The 14142-nt window shown below is 41.2% G+C and overlaps 1 protein-coding gene across 2 annotated transcripts in view; it reads left to right on the forward strand.

Annotated features, from left to right (window-relative positions):
- The window catches only part of ERMP1 (endoplasmic reticulum metallopeptidase 1), a 69237-nt gene continuing 63246 nt past the window's right edge, over nt 8152-14142 (forward strand). Inside the window, exons 1-2 of one of the 2 annotated variants that reach the window (XM_001924217.5) lie at nt 8152-8577; nt 9927-10228. In XM_001924217.5, coding sequence (XP_001924252.1) covers nt 8237-8577; nt 9927-10228 — 643 coding nt within the window. In that variant the 5' untranslated portion in view covers nt 8152-8236. The remainder of the gene's footprint in view (nt 8578-9926; nt 10229-14142) is intronic. The other variant, XM_013993586.2, reaches the window with a different exon arrangement.

Below are 14142 nucleotides of genomic sequence, written 5' to 3' on the forward strand. Positions count from 1 at the left end.
AATTAACAGAACACTGTAAACCAACTATAATGGAAAAAATAAAAATCATTTAAAAATAAAGTAAATCCAGAAAAATGAATAAAAACATTTGTCGAAAATAATGTTTCAATTTTGTCCTTTGACTTTTCATTTTTTTGGTGATTTTTTTTGACATATGTTTTAAATTTGGGTGATCAACATGTGATTTTTTTGCTTTATGATTTCTTCTTTTTTAAAAATTTATTTTACTGTGTATAGTTGATTTACAGTATATTAATTTCTGCTGTATAGTAAAGTGATTCCAAATTATATAATACATATATTATATATATATATATACTTTTTCATTTTCTTTTCCATTATGGCTTATTACAGGGTATTGGATATAGATCCCTACTGCATACAGTAGGACTTTGTTGTTTGTCCCTTTTATATATAATAGTCTGCATCTCCTAATCCTTTACTCCTAATCTATCTCTCTCCCACCACCCCCCTTAGAAACCACAAGTCTATTCTCTATGTCTTTGAATCTATTTCTGTTCCATGAAAGTTCATTTATGTCATATTTTAGATTCTACATATAAATGATATATGATATTGTCTTTCTCTTTTCGACTAATTTTACTTGGTATGATAATCTGTAGTTTCATTCATGTTGCTACAAATTGCATTATTTCATTCTTTTCTATGTTTTTATGGCTAAATAGTATTTCATTGTCTATGTGTATGTACATACACCACATCTTTGTCCATTTATCTGTTGATGGACTTTTAGGTTGCTTCCATGTCTTGGCTATTCTAAGCAGTGCTGCCATAAACATAGGAGTGCATGTATCTTTTAGAGTTATAGTTTTGTCTGGATATATGCCCAGGATATATTTCTAGATCAGATGGCAACTATTTTTAGCTTTGGATGGGGTTTTTTGGGGGGTTTTGTTTGTTTGGTTGGTGTTTTTGGCTTCAGTGTGCAACAGCTTGATGTGGGATTTTAGTTCCTAGACTAGGGATTGAACCCAGGCAGCAGCAGTGAAAGCACTGAGTCCTAACCACTAGCCCACTAAGAAACTCCTATTTCTAGTTTTTTAAAGAACCTCCATATTATTTTCCGTAGTGCCTGTGCCAATTTACTTTCCCACCAGCAATGTAGAAGGGTTCCCTTTTCTCCACACCCTCTCCAGCATTTGTTATTTGTAGACTTCTTAATGATGGCCCTTCTGACCAGTTTGAGGTGGTACCTCATTGTAGCTTTGATTCGAATTTCTCTAATAATCAGCGATGATTAGCTTCCTTTCATATGCCTATCGACCAACTGTATATCTTCTTTGGAGAAATATTTACTTAGGTCTTCTGCCCAATTTTTTTTATTAGGTTGTTTATTTTTTTTGTTGTTGTATGAGCTGTATGAGCTGTTTTATATTTTGGAAATTAATCCCTTGTTGGTCACATCATTTGTAAGTATTTTCTCCTAGTCCATAAGTTGTCTTTTCATTTTGTTTATGGTTTCCTTTGCTGTACAAAGCTTAAAAGTTTGACTAGGTCCCATTTGTTTATTTTGCTTCTATTTCTGTTGCCTTGGGAGACCTAAAAAACACATTGGTATGGATTTATGTCTGCCTATGTTCTCTCCTAGGAACTTTATGGTATCATGTCTTATATTTTTTGAGTATATTTTTGTGTACAGTGTGAGGGCATGTTCTAACTTCATTGATTTACATGCAGCTGTCCAACTTTCCCAGTACCACTTTCTGAAGAGATTGTCTTTTCTACTTCTTTTTCCAATAAAGAATCCTTGGCCATTTTGAATTTTAATTATTTTAATTATGTTTACCATATTTTTTATCAGTTAAAAAGTTGCTTATATTTAATCCTGATTCCGACTTGATTTTGGGGGGCATATGTAATATGGTGTAAGTTTCCAATTTTATTTTTTTCCTCCCAAAGAGCCACTTTTTTCACTCCGTTTGTTTCCAAAAGGCCTTTTTAGCCAAATATTGGTTCTTCTAAAATTAGAGGAATCTACTTTCCAATCAACCATGGAAAAAGGTAATCAAACATGGAGGCTTCAGTTAGTAATGCAGCTGATCTGGTTTTTCTACCTTTGATGTGGCCACCATCAACAGGTTATTAGGGACCAGGCAGGAGTAACCTGAAGTTTGAAGGGGAGGTAAGAGTGGAGCACCCTCTCCCCAGGCTCCAAAGATGGCTCAGCTCTGGGGGAAAGAAAAGCTCTGAAGAAAGAGAGGATTTACAGCTCTGGCTTCTGCTCTTTAGAAAGCCCTTTTCCACTAGCACTATCAGCTCCCAGGCTGCCTTGCTTATTGCTGGGTGCTCCCTATAGCTGACCATTGGTACCAGCTCCCAAAGGTTCCATTGCAGAGCTCAGTAATTAGAAGACCAATTAGGTAGTTCCCGTTATGGCTCAGTGATAACCAACCCTACTGGTATGAGGATGCTGTTTTGATCCCTAGCCCTGCTCATGAGTTAAGGATCTGGCATTGCCATGAGCTGTGATGTAGGCAGCAGATGAGGCTCAGATCCCGAGTTGCTGTGGCTGTGGTGTAGGCCTGCAGCTGCAGCCCTGATTTGACCCCTAGCCTTGGAATTTCCATATGCTGCTGGTAAAATCCTAAAAAGACAAAAAAAAAAAAAAAAGACCAATTGTCCGCCAGCAGCCTGAGGGTCTTGCCTAAAGGGATCTAAACCTGTTTTCTGATCCCCCCAAAAAAACAAAAACAAAAAAATAAGTGTCCCCTAAACCTGACATGAGCTCCATCCCTGGCCCTTTAAACAGAGCTGGCCTCCCTCATACCACCTCAGGGAGCACATTAAACCCAGCTGTAGGCAACTGGACCCATGTGTAATATTACCTCTTTTGCATCTGGAGTTATTGTTCTTGATTTCTTAGTCTTTGACTCTTAATCTTTGACCCTGTCAGCTTCTGCTTGGTCTTTTGAAACTAGTTTGGATTCTCTTCTCACCTCTTGGCTTGGCACCTCCCTTAATTTTAATGTCACTGTAACATCACGTAACAGTCATTCTTTTGCCAGCCTCAGTCCCAGAGCACTTTCACCAAGTGGCCCCAGTAGCCCCTCTTTTAAGAAGGGAGGCACACAGGCCATGGAATGAACTCTGTGGAAGTCAGAGACTGGCAATTCACTTGAATTCTAACAGCTTGCAAACCTTTCCACTCACCTTGGAGAGTTTAACTAGGAAATACCAGAGAGATATCAAAACAAAAGGGACTTGGGACACTCAATGCCTCTCAAGTTGGTTTAGCTCTCACTGTTCCGTAAAAGGACACACAAGAAAAACATAATTATCTGCCAAGACAGATGAATTGAGTCAACCCCAATGATCGATAGCTCACCAGATGGGGTACCCGAAGACTTTCAGATCCCATTCCATCCTCATCAGTAGTTTGTTATGTGGGAACCAGAGTATACGTTTCAATTGACTGTGGTCTATTTCCCATGCAATTAAAAGTACAGATCAATGGGCTCACATACTTCAAAGACCAGATATTAGCAAAGTTTTTTATTAGCCTCTGTGATCTAGTGTGGTCATCATGCTGCTCTGCCTGGCACTGAGTCACTGAGTGATCTCATAAAACATAACCTAGAGTATGCACTTTCATTGCTCAAAATCACTCCAGAGTCCTTGCTATGACCCAGGACTCTGGTACGTGAATGGTCTGTAATAGATATCAGTCAGGATATTACAACTATTTGGGAGAAAACTGGATAGATCTGCCAAAACCTTATCCATTTTTCTTTTGTTCCTCTATTACTTCTTTTTTTCCTCTCCTCAATCTTCTTTAGATTTCAACATCCAATATGCAATGTTAAGGGTGCACTGTTTCTAATAGTAAATCAATGATTTTTTTTGACTTAGAATATTTAGTGAAACAGCAGACTGACTTTATTCAACTTTAATATATCCTGACTATCAATGTAAAAATGTATTTCCATTTTTTATCTTTTATTTTTTGCCTTTTTAGGGCCACACCTGCAGCATATGGAGGTTCCCAGGCTAAGGGTCAAGTCGGAGCTGTAGCTGCCAGCCTATGCCACAGCCACAGCCACACCAGATTCAAGCTGCATCTGCAACCTACACCACAGCTCATAGCAACGCCAGATCCTTAACCTACTGAGTGAGGCCAAGGATTGAAACTGCGTCCTCATGGATACTAGTCAGATTTGTTTCTGCTGAGCCACAATGGGAACTCCTGTACTTCCTTTTTAAAATTTAATTTTTATTTTATATTGGAGTATAGTTGATTTATAATGTGCTACTTTCAGGTGTACAGCAGAGTATACACATATCAGTTATACATGTATCATTAATGAGATTTATACGTGAGGATCTTTCACAAGGCTTAGCTGATTAATCCTCATTGAAGCCCTTTAAGGCAGGCATCATCTCCATTATCACAGATAAGGACACTGACACTGAGATCTTATCTTGCATTAATGACCTGTATATTGAGGTACATGATTCAGGAATTCAGATCTATCTGATTCCCAAGAGCCAGGCTTTTTTTCTACCACAGTACACTACCTACCATGGAATACTGTCACAGATGCTTAACATATGTTATCTGTTCAGAAAAAGAGAACTCAAATGACTTAATCAGTAACAGTTTAGCTTCTGAGAGGTGCAACTTATATCTAGGTTTTTTGACACTCACTCAGCCCAGCGAGTCACAGCATAAAATAAAGTTTAAAAGACTATAAGACATTTGTGCCCTACGCCCAGGAACTAGAGACCTCTGCATCTTGTTATGTTGCAGTAGGCAGAGTCATTTCTGAGGTTTTACCTTCCAAAGATGGCAGAGGTGCTGAGTTTTTAGAAAGAGACAAGGCAGCTGGTTCTTATAAAAGACAATATATATTCAGTTGCTCATTCAATAAATATGTATTGAGTGATGACCATGGGCTAGGCACAGAGCGAAGGACTGGGGACATATTGATGAATAAATAAGATAGATAATATCTTTGATCTCATGGATCTTACAGACTAAAAAGGATCAAGCTAAAATTATACTGCTGCCCTAAATTGTTTTGATTTCACTTATTCGAGAGATGGGATTAAGATGGTAGGAATAGAAGGACTGGAGCTCAACTTCTCTCCTAAAAACAACAAAATACACAACTAAAGGCTGCACTCTTCAAGCAAATGCAGTGGAAGCCTTAAAAAAGATATCCTACTCCAGAAGAAAAAGAGGAGGCCACATCAAGAGGTAGGAGGGGCAATTACATGATATAAACAACCCCATACCTCCCTGGCGGGAAGCCCCACAGACTGGAAACTAACTAGTTCACAGAGACTCACCTACAGGAGTGAGAGTTCTGAGCCCCACATCAAACTCCCATGTGTGGGGATCTGGCACTGGGAGAAAGAGCCCTTGGAGCATCTGGCATTGAAGGCCAGTGGGGCTTGTATGCAGGAGCTCTATGGGACTGGGGGAAATGGAGACCCCATTCTTAAAAGGTGCACACAGACTTTCACGTGCACTGGGTCCCAGGGCAAAGCAAAGTCTCCATAGGAATTTGGGTCAAACCTGACTACAGTTCTTGGAGGACCTTCTGGGAAAACAGGGGTGAATGCAGCTTGTGAGGGAAGGACATTGGAAGCAAAGATCTCAGGAATATTCAGCAGCTTTTGTGCCTTTCTCTGGAGGTGGCCATTTTGGGAAAATCTGGCCCCACCTGTCAGTCAGTGCTGAGAAGCCCCAGGGCAAACAACAATCCAGGTGGGATCACAGCCCCACCCATCAGTAAATAGGCTGCCTAAAAACCCCCGAGGCACACAGCCACCTCTAATCCCATCCAGAGACAAAGCCCCACCCACCAGAGGGATTAGAATCAGCTCCACCTACCAGTGGGCAGGCATCAGTCCCTCCCATCAGGAAGCCTACAGCAAGCCCCTGTACCAACTTCAGCCACAAGGAGGGCAGACACCAGAAGTAAGAGAGGCTATAACTCTATTATCTGTAAAAAGGTTGCCATGCCAAAAACCTATAAAAAATGAAAAGACAGAGAACTATAACTCAGATGAGGGAGAAAGGAAAAACCCAGAAAATCAGCTAAGTGATCAGGAGATTCTCAGCCTCCAAGAAAAAGACTTTAGACTGTTAATGCTGATGATGATGCAAGACATTGGACATAAACTGGAGCCAAAGAAGTATAACTTACAGGAGACACTGACCAAAGAGATACAAGATATAAAACTTAAACAAGAAGAGATGCAAAATACAATAACTGAAATAAAAAATTCACTAGACGCAGCTAACAGCAGAATACAGGAGGCAGAAGAACAAATAAGCGAGGTGGAGGACAGATTAGTGGAAATTACGGATGCAGAAGAGAAAAGAGAAAAAAGATTGAAAACAAATGAAGAGAGTCTCAGAGAACTCTGGGACAATGTTAAACGCACCAACATCTGTATTACAGGGGTGCCAGAAGGAGAAGAGAGAGAAGGAGACAGAAAAAATATTCCAAGAGATGATAGCTGAAAACTTCCCTAACATGGGAAAGGAACTACTCACTCAAATCCAGGAAGCACAACAAGTACCATATAAAATAAACCCAAGGAGGAATACACGGAGACACATATTAATCAAACTGACCAAAATGAAAGACAAAGAGAAAATATTGAAAGCAGCTAGAGAAAAGAAACAAATAACATACAAGGGAACCCCAATAAGGTTATTGACAGATTTTTCAGCAGAAACTCTGCAGGCCAGGAGGGAATGGCATGATATTCAGATTTGAAGGAGAAATCAAAACCTTCACAGATAAGCAAAAGCTGAGAGAATTCAGCAACACTAAACCAGCCTTACAGCAAATACTGATTTCACTTATTCACACAATCAAGAAATTTTTATTGACCACATATACTACATTCATGTTTTGTGTTAAGAGGAGGAAATAAACCTTCTCCTTTTGGTGCGCAAAACCAGACATGATTCCTGCTTTCATGGAGCTTACAGTCTAGTGAGGAAGATACTAAATAATGACATGCATACAAGGTGCTAATGAGATCCTACAAATAGGGGAAATTGGCTTTGTTAAATTAGGACATTTTTGCTTGAGGAATTTTCACTTAAAGCTGAGGCTTGAAGGATGACTAGGATTTAACTAGGCAATAAAGAGAGAGGGAAGAGTGTTCCAGACAATTCATTATGTAAGAAGATCCATTGTAGAAGGACAAATGGTGATCAGGAAGGACTTTGAAAGAGGTCATTGTGGCTGAAGAGTTGGGAACAAGGAGTCCCCTGGTCTCAGGTGGGTCTGAGCAGTAGGCAGGAACAGACCTGTTTCTAGGTTAATAGACATAGTACCCAGCAATCCATGCTGGAGCCACAGGCTTTGAAGCAGAGAGCCTCATCGCCTCAGGGCAGAAAGAGGACTAGATGCTCACTAGGCGCTACACTAAAACCAAGGCTCTGCCTCTTACCAACCAGGGTGACATGAAGGGAGGAATATCTTTTCCGAACCCTCCTTTCCAGAGTACCATCTTCAGTATGCTCTTTTGGGAGCCCATGGAATTAAATTCAAATTCTACATCTGTTACCTGTAAGTTCTTCGGCTATTAAGTGGGAATAAAAACACTTCTTTTTCAGAATTCTTATAAAAATCAAATGAGACGGTGGGTTAAAGCACTTAGCATAGTGCTTGGTTGGTATTCAAGAAATAATAGGTATTATTTTTCTTCGTCTGTTAAATGGAGACAATGGTTACCTCACTTGGTTATGAAGATCTGTGATTAGATCATTTATATAGAAGCATGAGGCTAGGCCTCCTCTGTGCAGTTCAATTTATAATTTGAAGAGCTAAGATCCTGTTTTTTTCCAGAGCTTGTTCTAATGCCCCTTCCGAAAGCTGGGCCACTGCCTTCTTCATGATGCATACATGATGAACTTTGCACATTCTTTTAAAAAACATTTCTTTTTTCTTAGGTGTCTAGGATTATGGTTATCTTTCCATTGATTAATCTCTGTCCCACACTACAAAGGGAAGCCTTGCATAAGAAGGTACATCCAATGACGCCGAGCCAGGCGCTGGCCCTGTCGCGGTGCTCCTGGGCAATCTGCCCACAGAACCTGGGTCGCGCGGCACGGCAGGACAGGCCAATCAGAAGAAGTTTGGCCCTCTGCAGTTTCCGTCCGCTCACTAGGAGGCGCTGCTGCGGCCGCCGCGGCTCCTGGGGCTGTCGCGGGCCAGGGCGGTTGGGCTGGCGGTGGACTCTCGTGGCCATGGAGTGGGGTTCGGAGTCAGGGGCCGTGAGGCGGCACCGCATCGGAGGGGAGCATCGGGACGGCCCAGCGCCGGCGCTGCAACCTGAAAGGGAGGCCGCGGCGCAGGAGTCCCTGGCGGACGCATGCGGCGGCGGCGGCGCGAGGACGCGGAAGCGGAGCGCGAAGGGAAGCGGTGGCGCGAGCCGGGGCGCGGAGACCGGACTGTCGGAGGGGCGCGCGGCGCTGGGGCTGGCGCTCTACCTGCTCGCGCTGCGGGCGCTCGTGCAGCTCTCCCTGCAGCAGCTCATGCTGCACAGGGCCGCTGGCCACAGCGGGGAGTTCAACGCGCGCCAAGCCAGGTACCGCGGCTCCTGCCTGCCTGCTGGTTTCCTTGCGGCGGTGGTACTTCACTTGTGTGCACCCACCCCTGCGGGACCGTGGGGGCTCGTCGCCCCCCCCCCACCGGCTGCACGTGGGATGGGGTGGTCTTGCGCGTCCCCCTTTGTAAGTCCCATTTTATGGGACGCGGGGTTCCTGTGGCCCCCTGTTAAGCTATGGTGCCTATGCGCTTGGCCGGGAGTAATTGCGCCGGCTTTACCACCCTCTTCCTGCCTCACCTGAAGGTAGTTGGTTGTTAGCCCTACCCCGTCCTCCAGAATAACTTCACTTTTTACTAGCCTTCCTACTTTCAGGTTGAAATGAAAGATAGTGAAATTTGTGAACCTAGACCATTTCGTAAGTTCTGTTTTCAGGGAGGTATGGGAAGAAGATAATGCATTGGTCTAAGTTTTTGAGTCACAGGTTTCAAACTTGAGAGCTATGGAGGCTCTTTGTGGAATACTGTATGTTCAAAATTTTACAGTCTCAAGTTCTTAGATACCTGGAGCTTGTCCTTTGGTCCCAGGTGTGTAAAGTTTGCCTTTTTTTTTTTTTTCCTCCCCTAAATTGAAAACAAGGGACCTTTAAGTATGCTAGGAAACATGATTAAGTCAAAGGTATTGTAAGCTAAGTGTGTCAAAGTTCATAACATCATAAGCTAGCAGAATTTTCAACAGCTATTGTGTTTTAGAAGACTTTCTTTCAAAGTCCTGGAAGCTTATTTTCTTAAAGGCTTTGTGAAACACATCTCCCAACCCCCTTTTTGCCCCACTTGGAATGCAGTAAAAAGACAAAAAAATTTTGTGTTTGTTTTAGAGCTGGAGCTGGTTTGGGCCTGGACTGAAGTTATTAGGCCTTGTGTGCAAGCTAGGAGGGCTGAGTCCATTCTTCAAAAGTTTTTCTTTACTTATTTAACCTCTTGACTTAATTGTCTTTGCTCATTGGTTTCTGCTATTTAGAATGAAAACTCTAGAGTGTGACACAGTGAAGTTGTATTCTGTCCTGTCTAGCCTTCAGAATTACACCTTTTGAATAAAATCCCTGGTGTTTGTATTGACTTGATATGAGGATTGGGAGAAGTTGGGAGTGGAGTAGGTGGAGAAAACTGAAGGGGTGAACTCAGGGAAGGCAAAACAAAATGATGTAACTTGACAAGCGATTTTCACATGGTACCTGAAATAATAAAAGGCAGCCTTCTTGTTGTTTTAAATGTGAGAAGTCAAAGAACTTTTTTTGGTGTGGGGGGGATGTAGAGGAAAGGTTGCTCTACGCTAGGTGTTGATTTTAAACCTAGCACTCCTTGATGTTGTGTTTTTTGGGTTGCTTCCAGGGATTATCTTGAACACATAACATCCATTGGCCCCAGGACTACAGGAAGTGTAGAAAATGAAATTCTGACAGTGCGTTACCTTTTGGAACAGATTAAACTAATTGAAGTTCAAAGTAACAGCCTTCACAAGATTTCAGTAGATGTACAACGGCCCACAGGGTCCTTCAGCATTGACTTCTTGGGAGGGTTTACAAGCTATTATGACAACATCACCAACGTTGTGGTAAAGCTGGAACCCAGAGATGGAGCCCAGCATGCTGTCCTGGCTAACTGCCATTTTGACTCAGTGGCAAACTCACCAGGTATGTGCCTATTTTTCAGTCATTTGAAGTCATCACAGCTCAAGAAGTGTGTTAATTCCAAGCTGTTTGAGTAATTGTGGGGTACCATTTTCTTCAATAAACCTTTTTTCATTATGATGGAAGGCAAGATAATTAGAATAGTATCAGTTTAAGATTTCAGGGAGTTCCGGTTGTGGCTCAGTGCTTAATGAATCCCACTAGGAACCATGAGGTTGCGGGTTCAATCCCTGGCCTCACTCAGTGGGTTAAGGATCTGGCATTGCCGTGAACTGTGGTGTAGGATGCAGACGCTGCTCACGTCCTGCATTGCTGTGGCTGTAGTGTAGGCTGGCGGCTGTAGCTCTGATTAGACCCCTAGACTGGGACCCTCTGTATGCCGAGGGTGCAGCCCTAGAAAAAGACAAACAAAAAAAAAAAAAAAAAAAGAAAAAAGAGAAGATTTACCTTTCAGTGTTCTCTGAAGTGCTTTGTTTACTTAATTTTTCAATATTGGTGCCAGCAGCCCAGCAATAGGACATGGAGAGTATTTCTGCATGACTGACGAAGTCTTGTCAGCATAGAACCACTAGTGTATGTTCCTGAGTCCTGGAGTTAGGTTCTGCCATTTCAAGTATTTGCTCAGCTAGGTATTGTGCTAGGCTTTGGAGATGAAGGGATAAAGGAACAGGCCTGGTCTTCAAGGGATGCATGGTTTGGAGGCTCCCTCTCTTAGCAGTTTCTATCGGCCTGTAAAGTGAGAATTTTGGTCCACTGGGTTGCCATACTATTAGAGTACCTCATTAATCCATAACTTTCGCTCTGAAAAGACTTAAGCAAAATAGAGTATGTGATGTTTAGGACAGTACCTAACAAAATAAATATTGGCTGAATGAATGAGTGTCTTCTAAATTGAACTTCAGTTTTTTATTTTTTATTTTTATTTATTTCTTTTTAGGGCTGCACTGGAGGCATATGGAAGTTCCCAGGCTAGGGGTCGAATCAGAGCTACTGCTGACAGCCTACACCACAGCCACAGCAACTCGGGATCCGAGCTGCGTCTGTGACCTACACCACAGCTCACAGCAATGCCAGAAACTTAACCCACTGAGCAAGGCCAGGGATTGAACCCACATCCTAATGTGTACTAGTTGGGTTTATTACTGCTGAGCCACAACAGAAACTCTCTGAACTTCAGTTTTTTAAAGAGTCCTCGGGAAGACATTTTCAGTAGCTAGAGATTGTAAAGAGAGAAGACTAGAAAATAGCATTTTACAGTAAGATGGCATCTGGTTCAGTCTCATTTGATATAGGAATACACTTAGCTGATCACCACTGATCTGAGACAGGGCTGGGACTGAGTTTCCTGGCTAGTTAGTTCTTTTAACTATATTTTAAAGGAAGGAGAGTATCAGGACATACATAGTTAGTGTTCCCTTTGGCAAACTACTTAACCTCTTTTTTTCCTTAGTTTCTGATCTGTAAAATGGAGATATAATAGTACATTCCTAATGGCATTGCTTAGAGGATTAAATGAGGATTAAATACAAGTAAAGTAGTAGAATAGCAACTGGCATGAAAAATCCTTTTTTTTTTTTGTTATTAGTAGTTATTTTATGTTAATTAGTTTCAGTTTGCTTAAATGTAAACCAGGCTCAAAATGAACACCTAGAGTTATACAAAATATAAAATTTATGTGCTTGATAAAATTGCTTATATTAGGATATCTTTAATTAGCAATCTAGCCAATTGTATTTAGAAAGTAATATACTTTTTAAAAATCCATATACACTCATCTGTTTTGTAAAGTCAGAAATACCTTTGTGTGTGCTAGAGAAATTAACTCATTTGTGTCCATTCCCAACCAGTAATAAAGTTTGTGTCACTCTATGCCCACTATTATGATGCTTAAAATATAGGAAGGGATAAATTACCACCATAGTTTTTAAGAACATTATGTGATAAAGATGTGTGTACAAGTGACAGAAACAAACAGTGCCAAATATTAGAAATCACATATGTGGAGTTCAGTAATGAAAGCATGGCATTTTGTGGGTCATTGAAACCCATTTTTAAGTAGAATTTTGTAAGGATGTCTATATCAACAATCTCAAGGAAATTTTTGTCGTTAATAAATAGTTAAAAGTAGTTTTAAAAACATTCATAAAATAGACCATCACTTATTTTTTTTGGTGGATGAACTAATTGAAGCATGAGTATTGTTTAAAAGTACTTCCCAGCAAGGTGTCTAGAACTTAGGAACTGATACCAGTTAGCAGTAATGTTACCCATAGAAAGGCCTTAAATATCTTCTTGGGTTTGCTGCATGGTACCAGGTTGTTGGTAGAAGAGACACAGAGTTATTCTGAGGCTGGCTTCAATTTCAGGGTTAATTATAAATGGAAAAGGACGTTTGTTAACCATCCAGCCCTTACAGATACTGTTCTCTAACTTTCCTTCACTTTCTTAAAGGTATCTGACCCTTCTCTAGGTCTGTTCTCAGACACCAAAACCATTAAAACAAAGGAAGATAAAAGGGTGGTTTAACTTTTAATCAACCATACCTAGATGGATATCTTTAAACTTCCATTTCTCTTCCTTTGAATAAGGAAAAATTTTATTGCTTGCTTTTTATCTCAATCTCAAAATTAAAAAACTCTTTCATTTGGTTTTTAAAAGGTGCTACTTTTTACTGATAGCTACATGTACTTACTGCTTGATGGTAATAAGATAATTATTACTTTGTTTCATTTTGTTTAAAATAGAATCCAGCAGTCACTACCAGGACAGGTAAAACAAATAAGCAGTTTCTTCTCAAGTAGGAATGGGGCCTGGAATTTAACAGCACCAAAACAAGCATTTTAGCTGACTGCAGAGCCTTCCTTAATGTTTGCAAAGAGAAGGAAAAACTAACATTGAGTGCCTACCACATGCTAGGCACTGTGCGTTACCTTGTAATCCTCACAATACACCTGTGAAGTAGTATCATTAATTTGCCCTCTAGACTAGGAAATAGTAGGGTAAAGAGGCAGAGCCAGAATTTACATCCATGCCTTCTTGCTGTACCCACACTAAGCTCTGTAGCACGCTGCCTCCCAGTCTGTAAACCCAGAAAGGCTATCGCCTGGGTTATTACTGTGCCTATTTACTTTAATTGTTCTTTAAGCTTTTTATTATGGAGGGAGTTCCCATCGTGGCGCAGCAGAAACGAATCCGACTAGGAACCATGAGGTTTGATCCCTGGCGTCGCTCAGTGGGTTGAGGATCCGGTGTTGCCCAGAGCTCTGATGTAGGTCGCAGATGCAGCTCAGATCTGGCGTTCTTTGGCCGTGGCGTAGGCCAGCAGCTACAACTCTGATTGGACCCCAGCCTGGGAACCTCCATATGCCGCGGGTGCAGCCCTAATAAGACAAAAAACAAAACAAAACCAAAAACAATGAAAAAACTTTATTACGGAAAATCTCACATATATACAAAAAGAGAACAGTTTAATGAACCTCAGTGTACCTGTCATCCTGGCTCAACAGTTGGATCTTGTCTCTTCTCTACCCCTATCCATTTTGACTAGTTTGAAGCAGATTTCAGCTGTATCAGTTTCTCCCTAAGTATTTGGGTCTATATCACTAAAAGATAAGAACTTTTTTTTTCGGATATGTTCATAATACCATGAATTACTTCACTGAAGAAACTTACCGGTATCCCTTAATATCATCGAATATCCAGACAGTTCCTTTTATTACCTGTCATAGTACTTTAAAAAAGTCTAGGTATTAAAATCATTTTGGGGTGGGTGATTGGCCACACCTGTGGCATGTGGAAGTTCCCAGGGCAGGAACTGAATCTGCACCATAGCAGTGACCTGAGCTGCTGCAGTGATAATGCCAGATCCTTAACCTGCTTTGCGTCAAGGACATTCCCACTAAAGTTATTTTTATAAT

This window comes from Sus scrofa, chromosome 1 (genome assembly GCF_000003025.6).
Source record: "Sus scrofa isolate TJ Tabasco breed Duroc chromosome 1, Sscrofa11.1, whole genome shotgun sequence".
Classification (NCBI taxonomy): domain Eukaryota; kingdom Metazoa; phylum Chordata; class Mammalia; order Artiodactyla; family Suidae; genus Sus; species Sus scrofa.